This window comes from Platichthys flesus, chromosome 2 (assembly GCF_949316205.1).
Source record: "Platichthys flesus chromosome 2, fPlaFle2.1, whole genome shotgun sequence".
Taxonomy (NCBI): domain Eukaryota; kingdom Metazoa; phylum Chordata; class Actinopteri; order Pleuronectiformes; family Pleuronectidae; genus Platichthys; species Platichthys flesus.
Window position 1 is genome coordinate 25,428,978 of NC_084946.1, and position 26,835 is coordinate 25,455,812.

Here is a 26,835-nt window from a genome sequence, read left to right on the forward strand (position 1 = left end):
AGCTGCTTCCTGAAGTGTGCCCGGTCCCTCGGGACAGGAGGCGGCTGATGGTGTGATTAAGGCGCTAATCAACTTGAACTGTGGTTGTGCTCTTCAGGGCTTTCCCACACTTCTCCCATTAACTCAGACTGAGACGTGTGCTGTGTTAAAAGAGGATTAGTCCACACAAGCAGACTGTGTTTCTTCTCTTTCATTTTATTCTACAAAGACAGAAGTTCTCAAGATTAAGGTCGGGATCTTTTTTGTATTTCAAAAATAAGTTCAGACCAGGATAGAAATCCAAACTTTGTAAAACATAATCTGAAGAAAGTAATAGAAAGTGATCTGGTGGTTAAACTATTTTTATTAGTAAGAGTAAATCTACTGAGACCATTGTACGACATTTTGTCAAATCAAGCAGTGGCATTTTGAATTTGAGATTATGGGTAATTGTTCAATATAATAAATTATATTAGTGCCATTTTCATTTAGAATATTTTAGAATATTTTAAAACCAAAAAAAATCTAAAACTGTTTATCAACAAATGTTAAAACCTTTATTAATTTTCTTCAGAATACCTCAGTATATGTTTTTGTCCTGGTGCTTCAATAGCCTTTAACATCTGTGACATTTGGGCAGAGGTCTGGATCTGTGGACCACTGAGGCCTTGTGAGTCCCTCTCCTCCAGGTTCCCACACTCGGACCTTTCATCGCTGCTACTGAGGAATCAATACAAGTGTGTCTCAGTGTGCATCCCATTAACTGCATTGTGCTGCCACGCTGGGCTGAGGAATGTCTGAAGTGAACTTTACCCTTTTGGATGTGGAGCTAAATTCCTCAAACTCAATCTGTTTTATATGTGTTTTAATGGAAAGTTTGCAAATTTAGTTTTTTTTTTTAAATGGTAAACTTGATAAAATAATACTGCAAAAAAAGTTTTTAGGAGGGGACATTTTTATCTATCAAAACCTTGCCAACACTTTATAAAAAGATGCATTGATATATTCATTCAATAATTTAAAAAAGGAATGACCCATCATAAGTTCATGTGTGTGTTAACGTGTGCATGTGATGAAGTCATGTTGGCTATTGGCTAATACCTAAAGAAGTCATCTGTTGACTTCACATGACGTATAATATAGATCTCAACAAACAATTACCATGTTAATGTTATAAAGTTAATATTCCATTTCTATTTCTAACCAGAGATGAATAACTAAATCAACCCGATACGCCCTTCTCATATGTGACTGTAAAAGCATTTCCTACATTTCAGGAAACTGTTGCAATCAGTGAAAACACAGCACCACCGTGTCATAGCTAATTAAAATCTCTTTATTACAATCACATGTACATCATCATATTCCAAAAAAGCTTGCTGTGGTGAAAAGTACCCTCGCACGGACGGATGGGGGAGGGGTTGCAGGCCGGATGGAGGGATTGTCAGATGGAGGGAAACAAGTGTTGCGTTCTCCGGGCAGCAAGCGTCTCCGCTCCAGTGTGCTTTTAATTTCACATCACATGAGGACAGCAGCGCTATTTTCAGCTCTCTGTGCTCTTGTGTAACGTAAGCAGAGAGAGAGTGAAGGGGCGGGGGGGTGAGAAGAAAAATATTCTCTTTTCGTCATCCATTATTCAGACTGTTTGAGTCACAGCTGAGACAGAGTGGGAGTGTGGGGGGGGGGGGGGTGTGGAATCAAACCTACAGCACCTCTCTATTTTTCATCAGGGTTTAAAATGTGTTAAAGATAAAAAAAAAACACTGTGAAATGTCTGTAAATTTTTTACGCTCTCCATCTTCTCCAGAGTCAGAGGACAAGATGGACGTCCCCTTGCATCTGTCCAGCACGGTGACGGGTGCAGGACGTGCTTAGCTGAGCAGAATTAGGAAGCACAAAGAGACCCTGTGAGCCTCTGGGGGAAGAATCCACCTTTCAGAAACTCCGGCTCTGTCAGATTTAAACAAACCCACTGCTCACGCCTGGTAACCAGGACGTCCCTACTCCCAGCTCTGAATCACGCCCACATCACTGGTTTGTGCGTGTGTGCTGTTTCCCTGGTTACAGATGGGAAGATGGTGGGAAAACTGTTCACAGAAATGTAGTCGGGCGCATGAATGAGATGTATCACACCATTACATATTGTACTGTATCATTTTGTATCGTATTGTATCATATTGTATCATTTTGTATCATTTTGTATCATATTGTATCATTTTGTATCATATTGTTTCATATTGTATCATTTTGTATCATTTTGTATCATATTGTATCATTTTGTATCATTTTGTATCATATTGTATCATTTTGTATCATATCGTATCGCATTGTCCCCTGGCTTAACTTTAACTTTCTGTTATTTCATATCACAGCAGACATTTTGAGTTAGCATAGAGCAGCTACTTTCTACCTGTTTGATTTTCACCTGTGCTTTACACATTGTAGTTGTTGAAAAGTGTGTTTTGAGCCACACTTGTCACGTGTGTGTTTTCTTTGGCTTCCAGTAGTTATGCTTTACAAGGCTTATTTCCTTGAATGGTGTTTGTACTGGACACTGGGAAATAAAACTCATATCCATCAAATACATTTGACTCTGGAGAAGACAGAAAATATCCTAACGTTTCCTTAAGAATTAGTGTCAGTGATTCTACTCATAATTTATGGATGTCACATGTAACATTCAGAACAAACTGAACCACTTTCTATGAATGTTGACAATATTGTGAGTTTTAAACTAATATGTACTAATACTACAATGTTAATCTCCGTGCTGTATGTACAGCCTCCGTAACACAGCTACAATCCGACAGAATCACACGATCAAACCACTGGAGACGTCTAATGACGTCAGCGTGTCCTGTTACTAACCTGGTCCTCATCCGCACCTTTGCACAAAATCAATATGTACATGTCATAATGACACAAAACAACAGTAAAATTCAATTTATCCATTTAAAGAGACAATAATAATAATATTCACAATTTGTGTTCACTCTTTGAAAAAAGGCAAATCAAAGTTTTACCAGCTTTTTAAATTAAATGAATTCGATTTTAAAGATCATAAAAACGGTTTTTTGTTGTTTTTATAACCATCACAAGGAAAATATTGAAATATGTCCAACACAATGACAATAAACTGTATTTTTTCCTCCATAAATCACTATGATAGTTTATAAAGAAAACATCAACACACACTGTCATTCTATCTACAGTCGTTCCACTGGCCTAGGTCCCTGGTAGAGAAAGGTAGGGAGAACTTTTAAATATAAAAAAACTATGTGCAAAAGTTGTTTTCTTAGGTCCCTCTCATGGAAAAAAATGCAGAGAAATAATATGAACATCAACACAACCTTTGCTCTTTCCATTTTAGATTATAGGATTACTGTGCACTTGTCGTAATTCACCCCTTTTGTGCATCCGTCACTGCATTCAATGGAGACCTGTCAGAGAGCGCACACAACATCATCATTGTCATATTAAAACTAGCTTGAGGTAATATTGCACATTTTCCCAAACGGCAGACCTGGAATCAGTCGATTTCAGATTTACGTTGTTCCCTCTTGTGTAGTGGAATGTCAACAACGCTGACTTGAGCTTTGTGTGTCCTGACAGCAACCACGCTGCTCTATAGTCCGGACAACCTCACGACTTGAGGTGTGTGTTCTCGTCTTTAAAATCATCTGCATGCAGTCGATTGCAGATTTCAGTGAATGTGCATAAGCTGTTACCTGGTGTAGGTAGATCTGTAAACATCCTGACAACAGTAAAGACACCTGCAGGAACGAGGAGCCATGAGCCGAGAACACCAGCCACACTGTCTCTGCTGCATTCAAGCAGAACAGTAAGAATGTGGTAAAACTTCTCGTTATCAAACAAACTCTGGGGGGGGGGGGGGGGCTTTCAGACCGTGAGTTGCAGTGATTGGTGCTAACTCCTGATAGCCACCTCCAATCCATCTACTATAGTCTGATCACTTAACTTAAAATTGCACGTTTAGTTGAGTAATATCAGAAATAACATGATATTAAGTTTTTTGATATTAATTCACATTTTCTGGAGAAGAAAATGTGTAATTTTCTTTTCCATCTTTGCTGCTGTTGTATTTTGACAGTACTTGTTTTAAACATGCCGGATGTTACTGAACACGTGACCTGTCAGACGTTCCTCAAACCTCCACCTCAGAGTTACACTTTGACGTAAACATGTTGTTCCACTCAGCTGCATGTTTGTGCAGGACTGAAACGTGAATGCAGCCTTAATTTGTGCAGCAGAGAGAAGCTGTGATCGAAATCCTCTGTGGTGCATTGTTCCCCATCTGTGATCATCCCAGGTTCAACTAGTGCTGCACAAGCAAGTGAATCAGATTGTGTCTTGATCATTGAGTTACAAAAGCTCCCACCGATTATTATTCTTACTTGTAAACAGAGTTTCTATAAAAAAAGACGATCCAGGATTTGGTATCCACTCTCAGCCGTCACTGTCTGCACCGCTACAGTTGATGTGTTCTGTGGCCCTGACGCAAAAAGTAGTTGTATGTGATCTATCGTTAGTGCACAACCAGGTATTCAGCACGCAGAACGGTATTGCTCCCCAAAACATCAAGATCTGCTTGAGGATTTAAGTCCAAACCCAAGGTTCTGGTCATTTTTGTCAAAGATACTGTGAGACAAACAAAGATCCTGCATGAAACACGTGATGCAAACACACTCAGCTGACCTTGTTCTGTTGTCTGTCATTACAGGCGTCATGCACTGACAAACACATTTTGTCCGGAGTGCTGTACAATGGTGACACACGCTCGCACAAAAAAAAGCTATCGGTCGAGGTGATGTACAGCGATGACAGTGAGGTTCCCTCTCCCACGCACACATTCATTAAAGGAACAGTCCAGCATTTCCATAAAACCCCTCGTTCTCCGTCTTCCACTGAGTTTGGAGAGAAGATGAGTCTCAGCTTCATCTTTGAGCTTCGAGATTCAGGAATGACGAGGACCTTGTTTCCGCTCGTGACTGAAATCCCGACAATACAAGGACACAGCGGGTCAGTCCACCCTGTGCTGCAGGCTCATGCAGTTTGTGCGGTCATAAATAACATATGACATCCACACATCGCTTAGCATGTACAAAGTATGTGTTAGGGTTGAGTCGACTTGATGAACAAATTTACATCATCCAGACCCTGGTGGCTTTGCTGATACAGTGATTTATATTTGATCTAATATTAACAAATTAGTCCAAATGAGAGAAAACAACCAAGTTAACTTGACAGATTTTTTTGTGGGATTTCATCTAGATGTCCTTGAACACAATCCAGCACATTCTGCATAGCTTAGTAAAATGACAGTGCTAGTCCAGCTCCACACCTTAACTCAAAAACTGATGTTATATTTTGTTACTTATCAAGGTAATTCCAAATCCTTCATCAAATGAGAGCAACAGATAATTAATTCTTATTGTCTAGCCCCCCCTGGTGGCTGGAGGAGGGGTAAGCTTTTCTTTTAGATGGCATGAGGCTGGCAATTTCCCTCTGCTTCCTGAATTAGTGCTAAGCAAGGCTAATGTCCTTGAGATGAAGCTGACAACAATCTTCCCTTCTCACTCAGGAAAAGACAGAACAAGTAGATTTATAAAAATGCCTGATTTATATCTTATCCCACACACACTCGCACACAGAGTTACAGTTAGATGTGGTGTCCATGCAGTTAGACAGTGGTGACCGTCAGCAGGGAGCTGGGACACAACATGTTCCCATAGCTGTCCAACCTGTTCCCATGAGACAGCAGCTCCTCTACTGTCGTCCAGTCATCCAGCAGCTTCCTGTTCCTCAAACGACTCAGTTTCTTCTGACTCAGCTCCAGGACGGTGTTGCACCGTCCTTCTGCAAAAGGTCCAACTCCTCTGCTGTCCAGCATTCCTGCATCACTGAAAGTGGCTCCTCCTCCACCTGTGATGGCTCCTCCTCTGCCGACAGCTTCTCGTATAGCCATTCCTCTGGCCTGCAGCTGCTGCTGCTGCCTCTGCTCACGAGCCAACAGGAAGTGTTCCCTCCTCTCTGTTCGACTCCAGTAACGACCCATCAGGATGTCAGTGTTGGTCTCCTCATCAGTGCTCATCCCGCTGCGTTCATCCGCCAGCTGAGATGCCCGGTCCCTCAGGAGCTGGTTCCTGGCCATCCGAGAGTTCAGGGTGGGTTTGGAGCTTGGGGTAAATTTTGGACCACAACTGGGATTAGGGCTTGACGTCGCATTGATGTTTCCTTTCTTTGCCTCCCATCCAGCAGCAGCACCAGCACCAGGGCCGATGTAGCCCTCCAGGGTGCTGTAAGGCCCTCTGCCTCCTCCGCAACCTTGGGACTGTCGACTGGCTGGTTTTGGCCAGGTGTCGTTGACGTCTCCAGCCTGTGAAGGGTGAACCAGGTTCTGGAGGTGCTGCTGCTCCCTGGCTCGGCTCCTCTCCAGCTCCTGCTGCCTCTCTCTGTCCATCTCCTCCTGAATCTGTGCCTCCCTCTCCCTCTTTAGCTCCAACTCCTTCTGCAGTTGCCTTTGTTGTTCTAGTTCCCTCTCGATCTCTCTGTCCCTTTCTGTCAGCATTGTCTGAGGCATCATGGCTCTTTCTTGTGAGTAGCACCAGTCATGGTGAGAGATCTGGTTGCTGTTGTCGTAGCATCGCTCGTGGGCTTCCGCAGGCCTCATGTGCCCCAGAGCGGTGGAATGTTGCTGGGGTGAGATGGCCAGGGCCGCTGGGTGGGAAGACATTACCCCGGCCTCCAGCTCACCTTCCTCTGGCAGACCTGGTGGCAGGACGTGTTGTGGCGTGACACCTCCGCAGTGATGCAGGGTCGCTGCGCAGTAGGAAGGGGATGCTGGGTGACTGGCCCTGCGTCGATACTCGGGTGGGGGAGGACGATGGTGCAGCGTTCGGCTTCTCCTCAGCATCCCCACTGAGCTGGAGCCTTGATGGTGCTGCTGTATGGGTACCAGTGATCTCCTGTGGCTGGTGGGGGTGCTGCAGGTGGACAGGATCGGAGCAGTCATTCGTGAGACTGCAGCGTGAGCATGAGAAGGATTGAAGAGGGCTCCACTGCTGGAGCTGTGCCGGTTCAGACAGGGTCGATCGGCCTTATGGAACTGGACCGATGACACCCTGAAAGGTCAATCACAGATGTCAACAAACGAGTCAGGGAATGGTTTCATAAAGACTATTTTACATATCTAAGTTCAGCTGTTTTTCAAAGACATCACATATTTAACAAGTTTTTAAGTAAAAATAGCCGGATCTGTCAAAACTCATAGATGTGTGAAGTACAGTGTCTTCGCACCAGTCTGACAGGACTTTGTGAAACCAGCCCCAGAGACTTATATAACCTGATTTTCTGATTACGTCTAGTTTATCATTTTGCAGGGCCATTTATTCTATGAGCTGCTACCTGAAAAGTCCGCGGGGTGGGACGTCCATGACGGAGCCAGCTTCCTCCATCCCGACCTGCAGGTGCTGACTCTGTGGCTGCATGGTCAGCGCCTCAGGAATGGCCTCCAGCAGCTCACGGTGGCTCTTGGGGCAGCTGTCACGCCGCTCCCGCCTCTCACAGGGTTCGCCCTGATGCTGCAGCCTGGCATTGTACAGCCGCATACGCTTCTCCAAAAGCCTCTGGAAGTGCCTGAATTCACCGGTGCTAACACTGTAGAAGCCAGAGTCGCTGAGCTCTGAGGAGATAAAGGACTCAGATGAGGGAGAGCCACCGCCCCCGAAGCCCCCACAACTGCCTGGGGCAAGGACCCCATGCGAATGACAGTCCTCCAGGCCTCCCTCCTCAGTCTCCAGCCCCGAGAGGTCCCCCTGGTGGAGGGAGCCATCAGTCCAACCCAGCCCACTGTCCAGCTCATGGTGGAGAGGCAGGAAGCCCATTTGCTTCTCCAGCATGAAGTCTTCATCATCAGTCTGCAAAAACAGTTACGCAAAAACACATAAAACTCTATCAAGAAAAATACATTATTCTGGAATCAATAATGAAACTGTATTTTGTTGATTTAGACACTTAGAAATGATGATATGAATAATTTTTGATTACCTGACTGTGGCAGCGATTCTGTTCTTCCAGGTTGGAATTGCAACATCTCATCAGACAGTTCTGCTCCTTCGGTCGACGGCTGCTCAGTTCTGGATCCTGAAGGATTCATGATGTGAGACAAAGAAAATGAGAAACAACACAAAACATGCAACTTTTGATTTACTAGCTGGAGGACTTTAATCTGTTCTTCAGTGTTGAAGTTAAAGTGACACTTTGGAACAGTTTCCCTATGGATACGGATTCCACAGTCACCCAGTTCATCTCAAAATGCTGCCAAACTTTTTCCTTTATAATCCTTTCTGCATAACTGCTTGATTACTTGTTATGCCCTTATCAGCCCAACTTTATTAATTCCATAAATAAAAACTTGAATCTTGATGATGTTCTCCTCTACACCTGACATCTATTGCACTTCTGTCCGTCCTGAGAGAGGGATCCCTCACATGTGGCTCTCTCTGAGGTTTCTACGTATTTTGACCCTGTAAAAGGGTTTTTAGCAGTTTTTCCTTACTCTTGCTGAGGGTTAAGGACAGAGGATGTCTCACCATGTTAAAGCCCTATGAGACGAATTGTGATTTGTGAATATGGGCTCTACAAATAAAATGTGATTGATTGATTGATTGATTTCATAAAAGTATAAAAGTGTCACCTGGTGGCCGATGTCCACAGTGTCCCCAGGGGAGCTGGACAGGTAGCTGTACCGTCCTCTATCGCAGTGATCTTGTGGCAGAGACAGGTGGCTGTAGTAATGTCTGTGATGGACAACAACAATACAGAATTAATATTTGCAAGACCCTGGATTTTAAAAAAACGTGTTACTGAGCAAGACTAAATAAATCGGAAATCTGACAACATCATGGCCGTAGAAAGGTGTGTTCACCTGTCCTGGTAGGAGGGGCTTGATGCGTTAAGTCCCGCCCCCATCACTGGGAGGGGCAGGTTGAGGTGCTGCAGATTGAGGGGGAGGGGCTCCCACGCTCCCCTGTCTGCCTCAGCGCCACACCCCCTCTGACCCTTGATCTGCATGGTGATTGGATGCTGACTGGCCGCCAGGATTCGCAGAGCATCCCGCTGGCTCAGGTTTGCTAGACTCCGCCCACTCATCTGAAACAAGAACAGATATCAAAGCGATAATACATTAGCAGGAGCCAGCCAATCCCCACGTCCGGCAGACACAGAGCAACACGATCGTCAACCTGACAAATGTGGAAAAAATTCTTGTTTGGTCACAACCATCTCTTTCTACACATCTGGCTTTCACCTGCTTGTCTTCACATTTGTCTTGTCAATGTAGTAAAACCAAAACTAGGAGCTAAAGGAGATTAACAAGCTTATGTGAACTGCAGAGTTGGTGAGAATCATCTCTTTTACATTTGAGTACAAATTGTAATGAATTAACGACAAAACTGTTAGAATTACACAATTTCAAAACAAATAACATAGTATTTATAATACCTTCATAATTCCAAACATGTAGCTAATTATTTAAAAAGTTAATGTCCACACTAGGATGATGTTTTTCTTTGTAATCGTATACAGTAAAGCTTCATAGATTTACATTCATGTGTATTTTTGCATTCAAACTCTACATCTGGAAACAGAGTCAGCAAACTAGGTTGAAACTTTTAGTCATGTTGCACCTCAACTCACCCAATCAATTATATCAGTGATCAGAGAGTAACAATGAATGTGATCAATGTCAAATATAAGTAAAATCTTATGATTATAATGACGTACAGTCAATCTCCGGCTCCTGCTGCCAACGTCACAAATCAATTTGTTTATGCTGATATCTAAATGTTATTTTCTGTACTGTGTATCTATCTATTCTTCTTTATGTCTATTAATATATTTCTATAGAAGGAACAAACCCAGACTCTCTACATCCCTTATTGCATGTGTATGTCTGGATCAGAGTAGGCCTGGTATTTGCTTGTGCACCTGAAAGCAGCAGATATTTTTCGTACATTTTTAGTGAAGAGGACAACGTTACTAGATTTCCTCTCGAATTAGACACATACATTCAAAGACCAAGATCAATTAATGATACAATTAGATGAGTATTTAATTGAAGTATCGATTAAGTACCGAAGAGAGTGAATACAAAAAAGAAGCAGAGAGACTTTTAAATTAGTCTCTAATTAATTCTGAATATATTTATGTGAATGAAGCAAATTTTTCTTAATTCAAATAAGAAAACAGCATCACAGTTTTGTCCCGGGCTCATCAACAAATTAAAGGGACACTCCATCAATTTGACTCAGTTCTAGGAGCGGCTGTGGCTCAGGGGATAGAGTGGGCTGTTCACTCATCAGAGGATCGGTGGTTTGATTCTCGGCTCGTCTGGTTCTCGTGCCGCCGCAGCGTGAGATTCAACGTGTGATTGGATGAATGTGAAAGTGACTGTGAAACGCTTGGAGTGCTCCTCAAGACTAGAAATGTAAATGTGGTCCATGTACCATCTGCATGTCCCTGCCTGTGAAGACACTTTGTCCTGTGGCTCTGGGCGTTAAAAAAAATGACCCCTGGTGACATCATCACCATCATCATCTGGGTTATTAACTGGGAGATCCTGAATGGATTAGAAACTAGAGGTGTGTAAGTGTTTACGAAGTTTCTGATGTTAACATATAAAGCGTATTACTCTTCTGCGCTATTCTTTTATTGGTCTGTGTCTTGACAGAACTTTATTTAAATGAGAGTTTCACAGGATGATGCCTCAATTCATTCATGCAAGTCGACGTAGCAGCATCCATCGATACCACAACCCAATTTTATTCTCCATGCTGCCATTTTAACTGCACTCCAGTTTTGCACGTTTTCTTACAATTTTGACACACAATAAACCCCAAACTCTGAATTTGTCGACATTATGCAACTGGGTCACGAGACTCATCTCCGCCTGCACACAGGTGGTGGATTCATCCCAGTGAGACCGAAACGTTTGCGACCAAAGTCAAATACGATGAACGCGTACACAGTGTCCGTGCTTCCACTAAAGGGTTAACACCTACAAGGCAACACAAACCCCATCCTGCTTCACACACTTGTGCACGCCCACACACACACGCACGCACACACACACACACACAGACGCATGCATACATGCAGCACAGCGGCCACCGAATTAGACGCATGAACAGTATTGTTAACTCCAGCACATCACCACCATTAGTCACCCAGTGCTATATTCAACCACACACGCACACAGACACACACACACACACACACACAGCTTGAGCTGGGAAGCACAAAATGGCACCTGTGTGTGGAGGACAGCAGCAGAACGACTGTGAGGCTCCAGCGCTTCACACGCATGAACCACGTCCGTTCACGCAACACAAAAATTCAACGTTTTCAGAAGAAAACAATGAAACTGCCGGAGATTTAAAAATCCTCGTGTGGTTTATTATTCACACAAATGCTGAATCGTGCAGAAATAATTAAACGCTACCATTTCGCATCTGCATCTACACGCACACACACAAACACACACACACACACACACACACACATGCATGCACACACACTCACACAGGCAAACGTGAACAGGCCTAATGCAGCTTTTTCCATCTTCTTCAAATGAGACGTAAAACATAAAACACACATAGCATCATTGGATGTGAACAGCAGTGAGGCAGGTCGCTCACCGTTTGATCGCCCATCCATGGTCCGGAGAGCCAGCAGCCCATCGTCACGGCAACAGAGGAGAGTTGCCTTGGCTCCTGTGAAAATCAACGATGCTGCTGATTCCCACAGCAGCTCGTCTCTTCCTCCTCCTCTCCTCCTCCTCCTCCTCCTCGTCACTCTCTCCGTCAATCTCTGCTCAGTGTGCCTTTCTGTATCCTCCTCTCCTCAACATCTGTGCTTTCCTCCCTCGTCCCTCCTTCCTCTATTTTTCCTCCTTTCTTTCTATTTTTATCAATTTCTTCAGGGTCTCCTTCCTCGCCCCTCCCCCCCCTTCACAGCTCCAGATATTAGCATCCTGCACACACATGTACACACTCTCACACGCTTGCATGCATGCACTGCTGCAAACATGAAAATATGCGCAGGCTGACACGGTGCATTCAGAGGCGAGAGGGAAACACACGCAGTCACACGGCGAGGATGGTGTCTGATTGGAGGCCTTCTAAGGGTAATCGGCCAATCAGACGCGGTGGTCTCCCTCTGGATGTCTTCCTCTCTGACGGAAAACTCCTCAGTGAAGCCTCGACATGTGCAGGAGCCTGCCTGTACTGCAGCGATATGCACAGTAACAGGAGAAACACACCATCCAGCCATCCATCTACGAGCTGCTCGTCGAGGAACTCCCACCAGATGCTGCTCGAGGCATGACGGGGGATTACTTCCTCCGGTGTGTCTGTCAGAGGCCTTGTGTTCCTAATGATTGGCTCTCGGAGAATCTACCTGAACTCCAAGTGGACAAATTATCGTTAAAATCCACATCTGGAAAACAGACCTTGTCTAAGCCTGATCCTATAGGCGAGTTCACACGGGCGGTTTAGTCCAGTTCCATCGTTTCCAATCCCAAATTGATGAAGTCTATACAGGATACAAGGCAACAGAAATTAAAATTAAGATTAAGATGCATTTATTAGTCCCAAACACATGCACAGATATGCAAAGGCACACTCATGCAGGTAGGGAAATTTAATCTCTGCTTTTGACCCATCTGGTGAAGGACACACAGAGCAGTGAGCTACCATGTACGGCGCTCGGGGAGCAGATGTTGGGGGAGTAAGGTGCCTTGCTCAGGGGCAGTAGACAGGGTAGGGAGAATCCTCTTGGATTTTTTGACAGATCAATCCAGGTTCATCTTTTTGTTGTTTCTCCGTGGAGACAAACCAGAGACCTTCTCTGCCCATAGTCCAAGTTTCTGCCACTGGACCACCGCCTCTCCACCAAGCAGACAATTCTAATTCATGTAACTATAACTATTACATGTCTTCAACGGATGAGAGAATCTACCTGAACCTCAGGTGGAGATCAGACCTGGTCTAAACAGACACAAGGAGACCGGATCCCATATGAAGGTGTGTTCACACTGGCTGTTTAAATCCCTCTGTCAGATAGAAGCAACGTCAAGCTCCAAACACAAGAATCTCCTGTGTAGCTTCATTCCTTAAGAAGACACATGAGATAATCAATGACCCCCCCCCCCACACACACACACACACACACATAGACTTCTATGATGACGTCCAGCTGCCGCCATCAGGAATGTGTTTGCATGTATATATCATAATTGATCAATTACCTTGAAAAATGCACTTAAACCTTAGGAGGCATTTTCTAAAATAAAATATTTGGTGAGTTTGTCAGTATTCACTCTTGTCTGTTATGTGTGCGGATGAATTGTATGTGTGCTTATTGTTCTCCTGCTTTAAGGGTGACGATTACAGTCATTTGAATTGAATTTCATTGAATTGAAAGAAACTGATTCGGCGCAGCCTACACTGGATGCGATGCACAAGTCTTTGCACGTCATCGTGACTAACGCAATCTATTTTCTGATTCACGAGTGGCCTGATGGATAAACAGGGTCTTATGAAACTATTGCGTTCTTTCCATTTTTGCCCAAATCCGACTTCAGGGCATCGAACCAACCGAGCACAGTGAGTCCAGATGGTTTGCAGGATCCACAGCAGCTGTTAATGACTGTGGCCAAAGTGCAACAACACATCACTGATTTTGCAGTTTCAGTCCAATGAGTCTACAATTCACATTTAATAAAACTGTGTTTAATTTTCCTTATTTAGATTAAAATCTCCATCTTCCTCATATGTGCTGTAAAAATAGTAAAAATCCTTACAGACATGTTGTCCAAATAAACATATCCATAATATTGGTAGATGTGAAATACTGTTATCATATTGTTGTGCTCATGCATATTTTTTTAATTCATGGAGCATTAATTGCTATTGGCAACTTAATGTGAATAGAACATTACGTTCAATAAAATATGACTTTAATTACTTCAGATTGAAGAGCTGCCGTCTTTACAATCATTTATTTCCCATCGCCTCTCTCCTTATGATTTGCATTCGTTAAAATACAGTGAGTTGAGTTATGATTGTTAAAAAAGAGCAAATACATCCACCAGGGTCCAACTGGCCCTCAATAATGCCACATTTAAATTGACTGGATCCGGATATATATCTGTTTCTATACACCACACTAACAAATATCAGTTTCCTAAACGTGTCAGATGTTTTTCATCCAGATAGATGAATTCTTATATCTCATTAGTGCGAGAGTCACTTTAGCGTAAATGGCAGTCTTATGACAGTTTGGTGGGGCAGACACCAGCATATTTTATTAATAATATCAATGATAAACTCTATTAAAATGTTGCTTTTCAAAAAATGTACAAAGTGCATTTTAGAGATAAAAACTGAAAAGGTACAGAGCTCATCTAAAGTTCAAACAATTTAATGTGGCAGACAGAGCAGCTCTCTGATTGGTCTGTTTGCCTGAACAACAAATTGTTTTCCTGTTTAAATTACAGCTCTGCCCTGTGAGAGGAAGCTTCTACTATGAGACACCTCTTACATATATATATATGAATAAAACATCTAACTGACAGCCATTGTATTAAAATGTATTTTAAAATAGTTTTAAATGAGGACACGCGGTAGCTGGCCTGATTTATAAGGGAAGGCTCTTCTACAGGAGCCCTCATTGTAAAATATGCCGACTTGTTTGGTTCAGTGTAAACAAGCAGAGACGACGTAATGAGGTCAGCGAGGTCCAGGATCTCTGCATCAAAGAGGCTGACTGATAGAATACATGTGATCTGGATTCAGAGGCGTGATGTGCAACACAACATTCATACAACAGGATGTTGATGATGCTGGATCAGGTAATAAACGAATGCTCCCACCATGAAGGTCGAATTTTGTCTCTGTACCTGTTATATAGAACTGGACGCTGAAGGTGCAGCGTCCCTGCCTTAGACAGGTTCTGTGAAGGGGGCTAATATGAATATGTCAGGGTCCCATGACGGTGTCTCCTGAGACGTCCGTCAGAAACCTTTCCGATACTCGGATTCAGAAAGCTTCGGTGCACAGCCTCGGCTCTGCAGTGAAAACACACAGACGTCTGTGAAGGCTTCATTTCATCCCATTCATTCTGAGTGACTCTGCTTTGACTGATGGGTTGTTATGGTAACCAGTTCGCCTGCCAATTATTCCTTTGCCTGTATCAAAGAATCACAAAGTGTGAAAAGTGAAACATGTAAAAATACATATTTAAGATATTAAAAGGGATAAAGATAAAATAACATAAAATATATATATATGTGTGTGTTTGTGTTTTCGTTTATTTTCATTTCACATATATTATGTGTATGTATAATCATTTGTAATTAAAGGTAGTTATATTATTATTATCTGATAGTGGGTTGTGGTAAAGATTAAGTATGTGTGTGTGTGTTTTCTGATGATGATGATGATGACGGATGAATCTGGATGCCTGAGCTCTGCCATTTCTCTACGGAAGTGGGAAGAGAGAGAGAGAGAGAGAGAGAGAGAGAGAGAGAGAGAGAGAGAGAGAGAGAGAGAGAGAGAGAGAGCGAGCATGTGTCAGAGTTACACAAACACACACACACACACACACAGCAGATGCTCGGATGCGACACACAGACCTGTCTGTGTCTAAAAATGGAAAGCACTCTTGCTGTTGCTGAGAAGCTGCAGAAGCTTCTATATGAGGAGCGTGTACGTGCAGGGATTCATATCAACACCCACCAGCCTTTCAAACAGGATGTGGATAAAGACTGTGGCAGATGATTACTCTCCTCATGGAGGGACTAACAAGAGTGGCGCGATTGATTCATTAAATTTCCTTTTGATTAATCATTTCCATTAGGAACAAGGAGACATGGTCACGTAACAGTTTTTCCAATTTTAGTACCATTTTCAACATTTTGGTTTGATTTCCTGGTAACACATTGAATTAAGCTGTGATTTTGTTGAATTTGATCAGGTGACATTAGAATAAAACCAATAAAGATGATGAAGAGCAGGAGAGAAACATTTTAGAGGATATGCAAAATGAATCACACTAAAATGTATTGTTTAAAAAATAAAAAACTCATTGTATAATTAAAGTGGAAAAAGGCGAGAACAGCCAACATTATTTCATTATCTCAGCCAACGCCTGTAAATCCCTGTAAATCTCCGGCTGCTTTGTGTATTGTTACAGATTATTTCAGTAAAATCTCTCTAAACCACCATCTGACAATCCATCTGCCAAAATTCCAAGGAAAAGGAGCTGAAAAAATGTTCAATTGACAAACTCTTCATATATGTTCAGAAATTAGCTTTGAGGTGCTGGTGGGTACATGTTATTACCTTTGCACAGAACTGAGTTTCCAGTGCGTCACTGTTTCCCCTTTTTTAACTAATCTGGTTTAATATGTTGGATGGAATAATATTTAAAATGTAGATATCAGAGCTCAACCTCTCAGGCAGGCACATGCAGACTCATGAGCCAACAATTGTCCAGGAAACGCATGCCCCCTAATAAAACCTCAGCTTGCCAATTTCACATTCTTCATGGAATAAAGATATAACATGTTCATCGTGGGCCGTAAACGGTCTATGTGTTAGATTTTATCTAACTCTGTTCACAGGTGCTTCCCTTTATTTCTAGTATTTGTGCTTGGGTAAGTTCACCAGTTGCAGTTATGGCAGCCTATTATATGTAGTATGGACTAAAGTCTCAATAATGAGAAGCAAGGAAAATATATATTTACCAATTTGACATCACACATACAGCATTCTGTAAGGTGCTGCAAAGTAATACAAAAAAAGAACAATGACACTGACAATCTCATACACAAAACAAAAAAATGCAGATGAAGATGCAACAAAATACAAACGCACAACAAAACTAAGCGAAGAACAAACAACCAATATATAAAACAACCCAATGCACAAATACAAGCGAATACAGAACATATACAGGAATTAACAACAATATATAAAACACAAGACAATACATCAAAAACAGCTTAGATTAAACAGTCAACACTGTTAACAAATTCAGTCTTTTACAATGAGAAAGAGTCGGAGCGCTTGTAAAACCTGCATTTTTCTTGTTGTTGGAGAATAAAATAAAAAGTGTTCCTTCTATTTGCGCTTTTGACACAGTTTGTCTCGAACAGCGACCCGTAGAGCACTCACGTCAGTGCATTGGAGCCGGTGATTGGTCGACTTGTCAGAGCAGCTCTCTGATTGGCCAGATTGTCTGCGGTAGCGAAGCGGGTGAATGGCCGAATCTCTGTTTCCTGTCAGAGTTAAATGCGAGTTTCTTCGTCTTATTACCGATTTAATAAATAACTTACTCCTTAACTCAGAGCCCGGGGACAACGTGAAGGATGAGACTCCTCCAATAAATCATTAATGAAGCGTTACTTCATGTTTAAAGCCTGTCGGGGCGGAGAGAGCTGTGTTAGCATAGCATGCTAACTCCCATCTGGAATCACAGAGAGTTAGCTTGTTAGCTTTTAGCTGTTAGCTTACTGCCGGCAGGAGTCCCAGCTGCAGCACCGAGAGAGAAACAAGGTAAACGTTGCACATGTTAGCAAATGAAAGGTTGTTTATAACAGTGTGGCCTCGACAGAACCGGTGTTTGATCATCACAGTCAAAACTGGATCCACCAGTCAGCTGAATAAAGTGAAGCCCAGTTTGTAAAAGTCTCGAAAGAATCATTCATGATTAAATAACCAAGTCAAGCTGTTCTTAGCACTTTGTTTGTGCTCTCTTAAACGACTCCAAAGAAGTAAGGTGAAGCATCTGTTGTGTATGAATCGATTCAACCCCTTAAAATCCAGAGTCAACCTAAAAATGAATCCTTTATTTAAACATCTATATCTGACAGGTTTGTATATCTGGAACAAACTTAATTGGTCATTTCTATAAGTCTCTTATTTTCTTTTAAAATGGCCAAGTTCTTGTATTTGTTATTAATGCAGAGACGAGCTGAACTGATCATATAATATTTGCAATGATTCATGGAAACATTCACAAGCCTTGTATCTTTGAGTCATATCATATATTTAAGAAATATGGATTTTATCTCTGTTTCCATAAATGTTTTCCAAAATACTTGACATTTACTCCTTGCCTTGTTATTATTACATAAGTTGCCAGTAAGGACTGAAGTCCTACTCTGCCAAACAAACTGTAAACGAGCAGTCTTTGGAGGTCAAAGGTCAGAGCTGTCAGATGGGTAACGTGCTTGCTCCTCCTTCTCCTCTTCTTCCCTCACAGCATGAATTGTCCTCCCACCAAGCGCCTCCGAGGCATAAACCATGAAGTGGCGACGGCCTTCGATGACCCGTTTGGAGATGACGACGACTTCACCCAAGACGACTTGGATGAAATTGACGTCCTCGCCTCGCAAGCCTTTAGCTCGACCCCTGCTGGAGCGGAGCTTGGGTCTCAAGCAGAAAACAAACCGGTGGAGTCGGCCTGGCCGTCGTGCACAGGGAGGAGCAAACCTCTGAGCAGAGCCACAACGAAGCCGAGCAGAGAGAACACGTTTGGGTTCGGCAGCAGCAGCAGCATCCACAGAGGGAATGCTGGGATATCAAGCAAAGAGCCTCTTGGTGAGTTCACAGCCAATCTGCACGTCGCTGTGAGATGGAAAAATGTTCCACCTTGAACGGGGCACGAGTTTTATCGATCCATAAATGTAGTTGTAACACAGATTGGATCATAAAATACATTAAGTATCTGGTTATCACAGTAAATTCACACACTGTCAGCCGCAGACCTTCTGCAGTTGTCAAGCAGCTGTCGAGTGGAAGCGTGTTTCCAAAGCTCTGTTGTTCTGTGTGTTCAGTTAACAGGCAGCAGCAGAAGTTTGGGTCGGACAGAGAGGAAACCCATAGTCAGCTCGAGGCCCAGCATGCCGATCTGAAGAGAAAGGTGAGACTAACTTTTAAAATGTCAACACATGGTGAGTAGGGCAGGTAAAGAGGGCATCTGTGAGAATTCATACAAAATATACAAAAATGTATATTTCCACGCTCATAAAATTCCAGCGTGAATATCCTATTTTTGTGGAGAAAATAAAATAGAGGACTCGGCTAAAATAAATACAACATACTCATATATATTTACATGAAATTGGTTTTACAGTGAATACAATTTAAAATATTAAAATCCATACTCTGGAAATGTTTTACCTGTCTGGTGCATCATTTCCCAAAGATTCAGTCATAGTTGGTAGTTTGGATTTACACTGCTGCTCAGATTAAATTAGTAATAACGGACTCACTTGTATGTCACTGCTTATTAAGGGTAGATCACTTTTATCTTAACAGCTTGAGCTAAGTTATAATAAAACAAAGTTATTGCAACATATTCAAAATGTCTGACCAGAATCTGACCTCGTTTAATATCCATTACTGAACAGTTTTTGATAGTTGGTGCTATGGACACATGTCAGTCAGCACCAGAAAAGTGTTGTAGGATGATGAAATGATAAACAAGGATGAAAGCAATGTGAGGTCAGTTTGTTTCAATAAAAAATTTAGCAGGGGCTTATACCAGCTGAGAAAATATGCTTTAAAAACACTGTGTGTGTGTGTGTGTGTGTGTGTGTGTGTGTGTGTGTGTGTGTGTGTGTGTGTGTGTGTGTGTGTGTGTGTGTGTGTGTGTGTGTGTGTGTGTGTGTGTGTGTGTGTGTGTGTGTGTGTGTGTGTGTGTGTGTGTGTGTGTGTGTGTGTGTGTGTGTCTTTGTGCCATCAGCTGAAGGAGGTTGAGGATGAAATAGTTTCGAAGAGCGGGGAGATCCGTGTCCTGCGGGATTCTCTGAAATCAGCTCAGCAGGAGAAGGAGAAACAGAGAGAGATCCAGATGCTGCAGGAGACTCAGAAGCAGAAAGAGCACAGTGACAAGGAGAAGGAGCTCAACAAGAAGGTGAGCAGCTGAAACACACACACATGGTAAATCCAGATCCTTCCTCAGAATAACATGATAGTGACATGTGTGTGTCTGTGTGCAGGTTCAGTCTCTGAGGTGTGAGCTACAGTTTAAAGAAGCTGAGATCAATGAGATGAAGACCAAGCTGCTCAGTTCAGACAGAAACAAGACGGCGTCTCCACTGACTAGAAACAGGTATTAATTTTATTTATCAAAACAAACTCAATCTGTTACTGATGATGGTTATTTATTTTTTTTCTCTGATTATATATTGTTACTCTTCTCTGAAATCCCTTGACATTACCAGCAGTAACCACATGGTGTCACCAAATCCACACGAACCGATCTTACAAGTTACAGATAGAACTTAATTGTGACGTCAGAGCATTTCAGGGAGTCCTTGTATCGACTCCTCTTAGACTTCCGAGGAAACATGTGTTAATTCTTTCATACCCTACATGTAACAGTCAGGGGGTCAAAGGTCACATTGTAGCAGATGGAAGAGTTTGCCAATGTAACCTCTGAAGTGACCTGGACAGACTTGTGCGTTTTTGTCCTCACATCATATCACAATGATCAGTTGTCCTCCGCCCATGTCCCACCTGTAAGACCGTTCTCTCCCTTTCCTCCTGTTCTCAGTCCTAAAGTTCTGAGCTCCCTCGCCCAGTCGCATCATGGCAGCGGCAGCAGCTCCTCCTCTCCAGCAGGAAACGGTTTCATCACCAAGGAGACATTTGGAGCCCAGCTCCCGACCCGAGGTACACCAGTGAAAACACCGTTGAAAACAAGGAGAGACGGTGAGTCACATGGAGGTGGAGCAGATGTTCAAAGACCTAAACATTTTGATTGACAGCTGTGTTTGTTTCAGGAGAGAGGACAGTGTCTAACAGCAGATCTGGTGATAGACATGAAGCTTCTCGCCCAGACCCCTTCTCCTCGGTCAGACCTGCTCACCTGCAGCACCAAGGTCAGCCAGCACCGCATAAAATGATTTAAATGTAAATAAAAACACATGTATATGTTTCATAATAGTCACAAACTATAGACTCAACACGTTCACATCTAAATAACACACATTTAAAGTGAATTATCCATTAATTACATTACTGATTAACAAGAATCAAATATAGCCATTGGATACGTTCTTTTACATTTATGAGTAAGGAAAACCTCCTCCACACATCCAACAGTATCATGTTCTCCACCAGGTGGCGTCCTGCTGGGGTTGTTACTGCAGCATCCTCTGTCTCCCAGCAGCCTCAGCCTCTCTCACCTGCTTTCTATGAGTCTGACAGACCTCCACTCGACATCCAGGTGAACACCCTGCAAGTAGAACAAACAGTACTAGAGGGGTTCACTGGTTAGCCACAGTTTTTATAATATAATATTATTGGTTTAAATAGAATTTCATACTATACTTTTGAGGATATTATTCACCTGGGCATCAATTGTAAGTGAAGTGTGATACACTGATAATATGCATAGTGAACTTTTTTTTCCAGTTGCGGTAAAACCTCAAAGAAGAAGTGTGTTTGTGTTATGATCACTTCAGCTTCTAATGTATCAGAAATGTGTTCTCATCACATCGTGCAAACGGCACTCACCACATGGGGTTGTCAAATTCACCAAAACAGATGTTCCTAATCTTTCATAAGTCTAATTTTTATATATATATAGAATGTATATAATGATTTTGTTTGGGCAGTAGTAGCAGTGGTGGCTGCACATCCCTGCTGAAGCCCAGAGGAGCTGGACTCTTACTGATGTGTTCTTGTTTTGTGTGTTGTGTCGTATGTCTTCTGTTCAGCGGGCTCTCTGCAGGTTTGTTGCTCCACTCTGATGCAGCAGCAGCAGCGGCAGCAGCAGGGGGGGTCGGTGGTGTCGGCCCCATCAGAGCTGCTCTGAGTCCGCTCCAGAGTCTGGCTGTAACTGGACTCAACCTGCTCAGTCAAAGCCCAACAGCAGCTGCAGGCGGCAGCAGCAGGAACAGCAGGTAGAGTCACAGCTGCTCTGATCAAACTCTACAAAGTGTCATCATCAACATCTGCTGCTCGCTGCTGATCTTGCACTGACTCATTTAAAGCTGTGGCCAGCAGAGCCCTCTGCTGGCCAACCAGATTTCACATACACGCATAGATATCAGTCCCGTAAATACGCCTGATTTGTTTGAGAAAACTCAAACAAATCAATTTTTGACCATATAAAAATAAGGCAACATTTCCTCTGGCTGTATTTTAAACAAATCAAAACTAAACAAATCACCACGATACAGCAGAAGTATTGATATGCAGTTTTGTGGCAGCAGATAGTTCACAGTAGCCGGCCGTCATCAATGTAAAATGTGAGTTTTCCTGTTTCATCCCGATCAATATCTTCACAATGAGTGGAGGGTACCCGACTGCAGAACCAACAAATGGAAAGATGAATGGATCAGATGTGTGTGTGTGATGTGTGGGTTGATAAAGGTTGTTGCCTAATCTCTATGAAAAAGGTGTTACTATTTTTAGCATTGTTGAACCACTGTTCACAAATGATTATCTGATTTGAGCAACTAAGAATTATCTGAGCTCAATAGAGTCTAACTTTGTTTTCAGGTCATGTCCTGGTGCCGTCCTGCTCCTCCCTCTGCTCGACCTCCACCTGTCTCGACTCTGTCAGACTCTTGACTCGCTTCATTCCAACTTGACTGGCGGTCGTGGTTCCGTCTCTGCAGCTAGCAGCTCCCTCCCAGCAGACCGTGCTGCTCCCACTGCTGGACTGGGACGACATGAGGAGGCTGGTTTGTCTGGTTTCAGCGTGGAGGACACTGGTTTGGCTTCCCTGCGGCTCCTCTACCTGCTGCTGGCCCACAGTGATGAGGTGATGATTACCATCTTTTTATTTTAGGCCTTGGTGATGTTGTTTGTTCACAGTTTACACTTCACGATGGGTTTCCTGTGGCATAGTTGACCTTTGACCCTTGTGATGCTCCCTAGGTGGTGGAGACTGTGTTGTCAAAAGAGAGTCAGAGCAGAGTCACAGACGACAAGGTGAACACACAGATGAACGACTCACACCTGCTCCATCGAATCACCAACTTTAAGAAATAAAAGTCCACATTTGTTTGTCTTTGTCTTAAAAGACAATTTCTTTTTTTTGAGAAAGACATTTCAATGAAGGCCTCTTTTCTTTTGCCTCTGGTTGTAGACTGAGCCCTCTGCTGCAGGCGTGGGTCTGTGCTCCCAGAAGGCCTTGCTTCCGTCCCTGTTGCGTCTGTGTGAAACAGGAGCTGCTGCTGGAGGCGACAGCAGCAACCCACTGAAGGAGGAGCTTGTCCTCGGCGCCATGAAGACACTGTGTGTCCTGATTGAGAGGACGCCAAAGACACAAGCTGACAGGTAGACACACACACCTAGACACAGACATTTTACAAAATGAGCGTCAACAGATCAATTTCACTGCAGAAGATGAGTTAAGTTAGAAGTTAATAACCTCAACCTGTTTGTAATAGCAAATGTTTATGGGTAACCTAATGTTGGTATGCCCTCTAGTGGACAGAACTTATAACAACCAGCTGATGAGAATGGCACTGGTAAAACAGAAGCCTGTAGAAACTTTATGTTTTTTAATCATTACAAATATATAATTAAAGATAGTAAGTATTAAGATAGGATAAAAGGAAGACTGACAGCAGATATTCAGGTCCGATCTACAACTTGAACAACAACCAGCCATAATGAGGTCAAAGGTTACAATAGACTTGATCAAATAACTGTACGATGACCAGCTGCTAGTGTGGAGCCACGATGATCCACAGTGAGGTGACGCGATGCTTTATTGGAAAGTGTTGATACTCATGGAAAACAAGACTTGAGTCTCTCATGCTCCGTGTTAGGGCTTCATTAGAAAGAGGGTAATGTTGCACAGTAAACAGTGAAACAGTGAAACAGTGAAACACATGCACACATCTGACGCAACACTGGGTGGAACACTGCCGGAGGTGGAGGAGTGCCTGACCAGGGAGTGTGAGTGATTTCCACGAACTGTCAGGGCTTATGTAACATTTTACCATGAACTACCCGCAGGTATTCACAGTCATTCACAAACTCTGTAGAAACCACTGACTACAGATCTGCGGCAGGAAACCACTGGTAGACTTCCCTGAAAGTTTATTTAAAAAACTTTAAGAATAGATTTCACTGCACGATTCACCTACTTTGTGTGAGAGTCATTTTGTAACACAGTCAAATTTAAGAAATACATGTCATCCACCTCCAGAACGACGCCACCTCTTATAAATCAGGTCAAATTTCTTTGGTGCCTCGTTATTAGTTTTAGTTTTTTAATCTTTGGGAAACCAACTCCTCAAAAACCTGTGTTGAGGAGGTTTGGCTTCTCTCCTGTTCTGACGATGATTCATCCAAATCCGAGTTCGGGAAAACCTCAGACTCTGGTTTGGTTCTGACACAATAACACTAAACTGGCCTTGTTTAGTTTTCTCTCGGTCGAGTTCAGACGGGAAACTGTGTGTTCCGATCTAAACTCTAGTTTAGATGAAGTGAGGATGACACAAATCAAAAAGCAATGACATAGTGTTACAGGTGACTAATATATCTCCTTTTATTATTCCTCTATCTATTTTTGTCGTTGTATTTTGGATCTGCACAAATGACAGGAGGATACGTGAGCCTTCAGATCTCAACGTGAACACTGGAGAAACAAAATAATACCTGATGTTGACGTGTTTACATTTCACAGCAGAAACCTCTGAACGGACAAACTGGTCCTTTCTTTGATTAACCACGAGTCAGACTGAACCCCTCTGTCCCTCACTGTCCCTGTCTGTCTCTCACTGTCTCTCAGGTTGCAGTGTGTGTTACCGGTGATGTGTGCGTGTTTGTCAGCAGACAGCCGGTTGCGGACAGTCACACACTGTGTGTCCGTCCTCGTGTCGATGTCCGACCACGAGACGCTCGCTCGACAGCTCAGCTCTCAGCACGGTGAGTCCGGGTGACTTCCTGCACCGACACGCCACTGACTCAGACTGACGAGTGCAACTGGAGCTCTGACTCCACAACATCTGAATCTGTGTGATTTGATTGTTGTGTTTTGCTCCAATAGTTTCTGCTCCATGTGATTTGAATAAAATTAAAATGATCTTCAGCTGAATTTAAACAGTTTGTTTGCTTGTTTCATTTAGACCCCTGTGTTTTCCTGAAGTTATTCCTATATATCAGGATCCGACCAGACAACCGGGAAACACAGAAAGACTGGATTCTGCTGGACCTGCAGGTAACTCAAACACACACACACACACACACACACACACACACACACACACACACACACACACACACACACACACACACACGCGTGAACATGCACATACACCGCAGAGACATATTTTAACCCTAAAGGAGAAGTGGATGAACTATTGTCTGATCTTTCACAGTGAAGCTACAGTTTTAACTCAAAGACTTTTCTAATGCTCCTGGTCGTTGTTGTGTCTCAGGTTGTTCGTTTGTTGAGCAGACTCATGACTCAGCGATCAGAGAGCTGGAACACACACCAGCACAGCAGCTGTCCATGTTACACTGAGGTAAAACCGTCTCCGTCTTTATTTAGCGACATGAGCCCGAGTGTTGCTCCTTCCAACGTGAGCGTGTCTCTCTCAGGTGGTCCAGACGGTGGTGATCGTGCTCCACCGTCAGTGGCTGGATCTCCGTGGTTCTCAGGAGCCGACAGACTCAGCGGCTCAGCGTCCCCCCCTGCCGTGGTGGCACAGCCCGGCGGTGTCTCTGCTCAGGGAGTGTCTGCTGCTGCTGCACTGGCTGCTGATCCATCACAGGAGCTTCTCCGAGAGCTGCCGGCCGCTGCTGCACATGTACGACCAGGTGATCCCTGCGGTGCGAGACACGCTGAAGAAGATCCCCGGGCTGAGCGAGAGCGAGGGTACACACACACTAACACACTAACACACTCACAGACACACACACAGCACTTTTCAAGTCTTATCATAAAACTCTACAGTACAAGCTACCTTACCCTATTCACATATACACATTTATAAAGATCTTCTTTATGCTGCCATGCATGTTATATAGTGTTTAATATAATAACACATTTTATGGCTCCGCCCCCTGTTGCATCACACAGTTTGGTCACAAGGTATTTCACCTGGAGTATTTGTTTGTCCGATGTAATGTAACGTGACGGAGGAGGCAAGGACTCATGTTTCCCACGTCCTGTTTCCTTTCCGTCAGAGCTGGCACTGGAGGAAATCTGCCGCTCGGAGGGAGATGACACTGACGACATGGAAACTGACAACTGACAGTGGATGTGACGTTTCAGTCACGAGGACACAACAGACACTCTGGTCAAACATGTCTGAGGAAGTGAAGGATTCTTAACTGAAGCAACGGACACTGGCAGGATCTTCTGCCTGATGGGATTTCACAATAAAACCAAATTTGTGTTTGTGTGCAGCAGCAGCTTCACCGGCTGTAATTTCATTCTTCTGTCTCTCAGTCAGAGATTGTTTAATTTTTAGCGAGGTTTCACTCACTGCTTGAATAGTTTATAATTCCACAATTATTAATGTCTGTACCTGCAACAGAAGTTGTGAAGAAAACCAACTCTAAACTTTATGTTTTTGTTATCAACCCAACTGTTCAATAAATAATAATAATACCTTTTTACAAAATAAAGCTTGAATGAAGCAGTTGGCCTTTGCGTTCATGTTTTTTAGGATTTTATTGTGATGGCTACTCCCTTCCTTTTAATTACTGTTGATGAATTAAAAAAAATGATTGAACATAATTGAGGAACTGGCTGATAAGTTCTGCTGGGGGGGGGGGGGGGGGGGGGGGA

At 43.2% G+C, this 26,835-nt stretch overlaps 2 protein-coding genes across 2 annotated transcripts; one reads left to right on the top strand and one right to left on the bottom strand.

The window, feature by feature from the left end:
• Positions 1–1,294: 1,294 nt before the first annotated feature.
• LOC133970978 (uncharacterized) lies at positions 1,295–11,835 on the bottom strand. Its single transcript, XM_062408147.1, has 6 exons — positions 11,697–11,835; positions 8,927–9,150; positions 8,696–8,798; positions 8,047–8,142; positions 7,405–7,916; positions 1,295–7,121 (listed from the first exon to the last, which is right to left on the bottom strand). Exons 1-6 carry the CDS (start codon positions 11,736–11,738, stop codon positions 5,681–5,683), a joined length of 2,418 nt encoding a protein of 805 aa, XP_062264131.1. The 5' UTR covers positions 11,739–11,835; the 3' UTR covers positions 1,295–5,680.
• Positions 11,836–17,312: 5,477 nt separating this feature from the next.
• atrip (ATR interacting protein) lies at positions 17,313–26,686 on the top strand. The gene is made up of 17 exons (XM_062408135.1): positions 17,313–17,618; positions 18,328–18,665; positions 18,902–18,987; positions 19,813–19,983; positions 20,069–20,181; positions 20,626–20,783; positions 20,855–20,953; positions 21,195–21,300; positions 21,794–21,979; positions 22,581–22,845; positions 22,962–23,015; positions 23,173–23,363; positions 24,829–24,965; positions 25,166–25,257; positions 25,478–25,564; positions 25,641–25,917; positions 26,229–26,686. The coding sequence occupies exons 2-17, from the start codon at positions 18,329–18,331 to the stop codon at positions 26,294–26,296; spliced, it is 2,427 nt and encodes an 808-aa protein (XP_062264119.1). The 5' UTR covers positions 17,313–17,618; position 18,328; the 3' UTR covers positions 26,297–26,686.
• Positions 26,687–26,835: the final 149 nt, after the last annotated feature.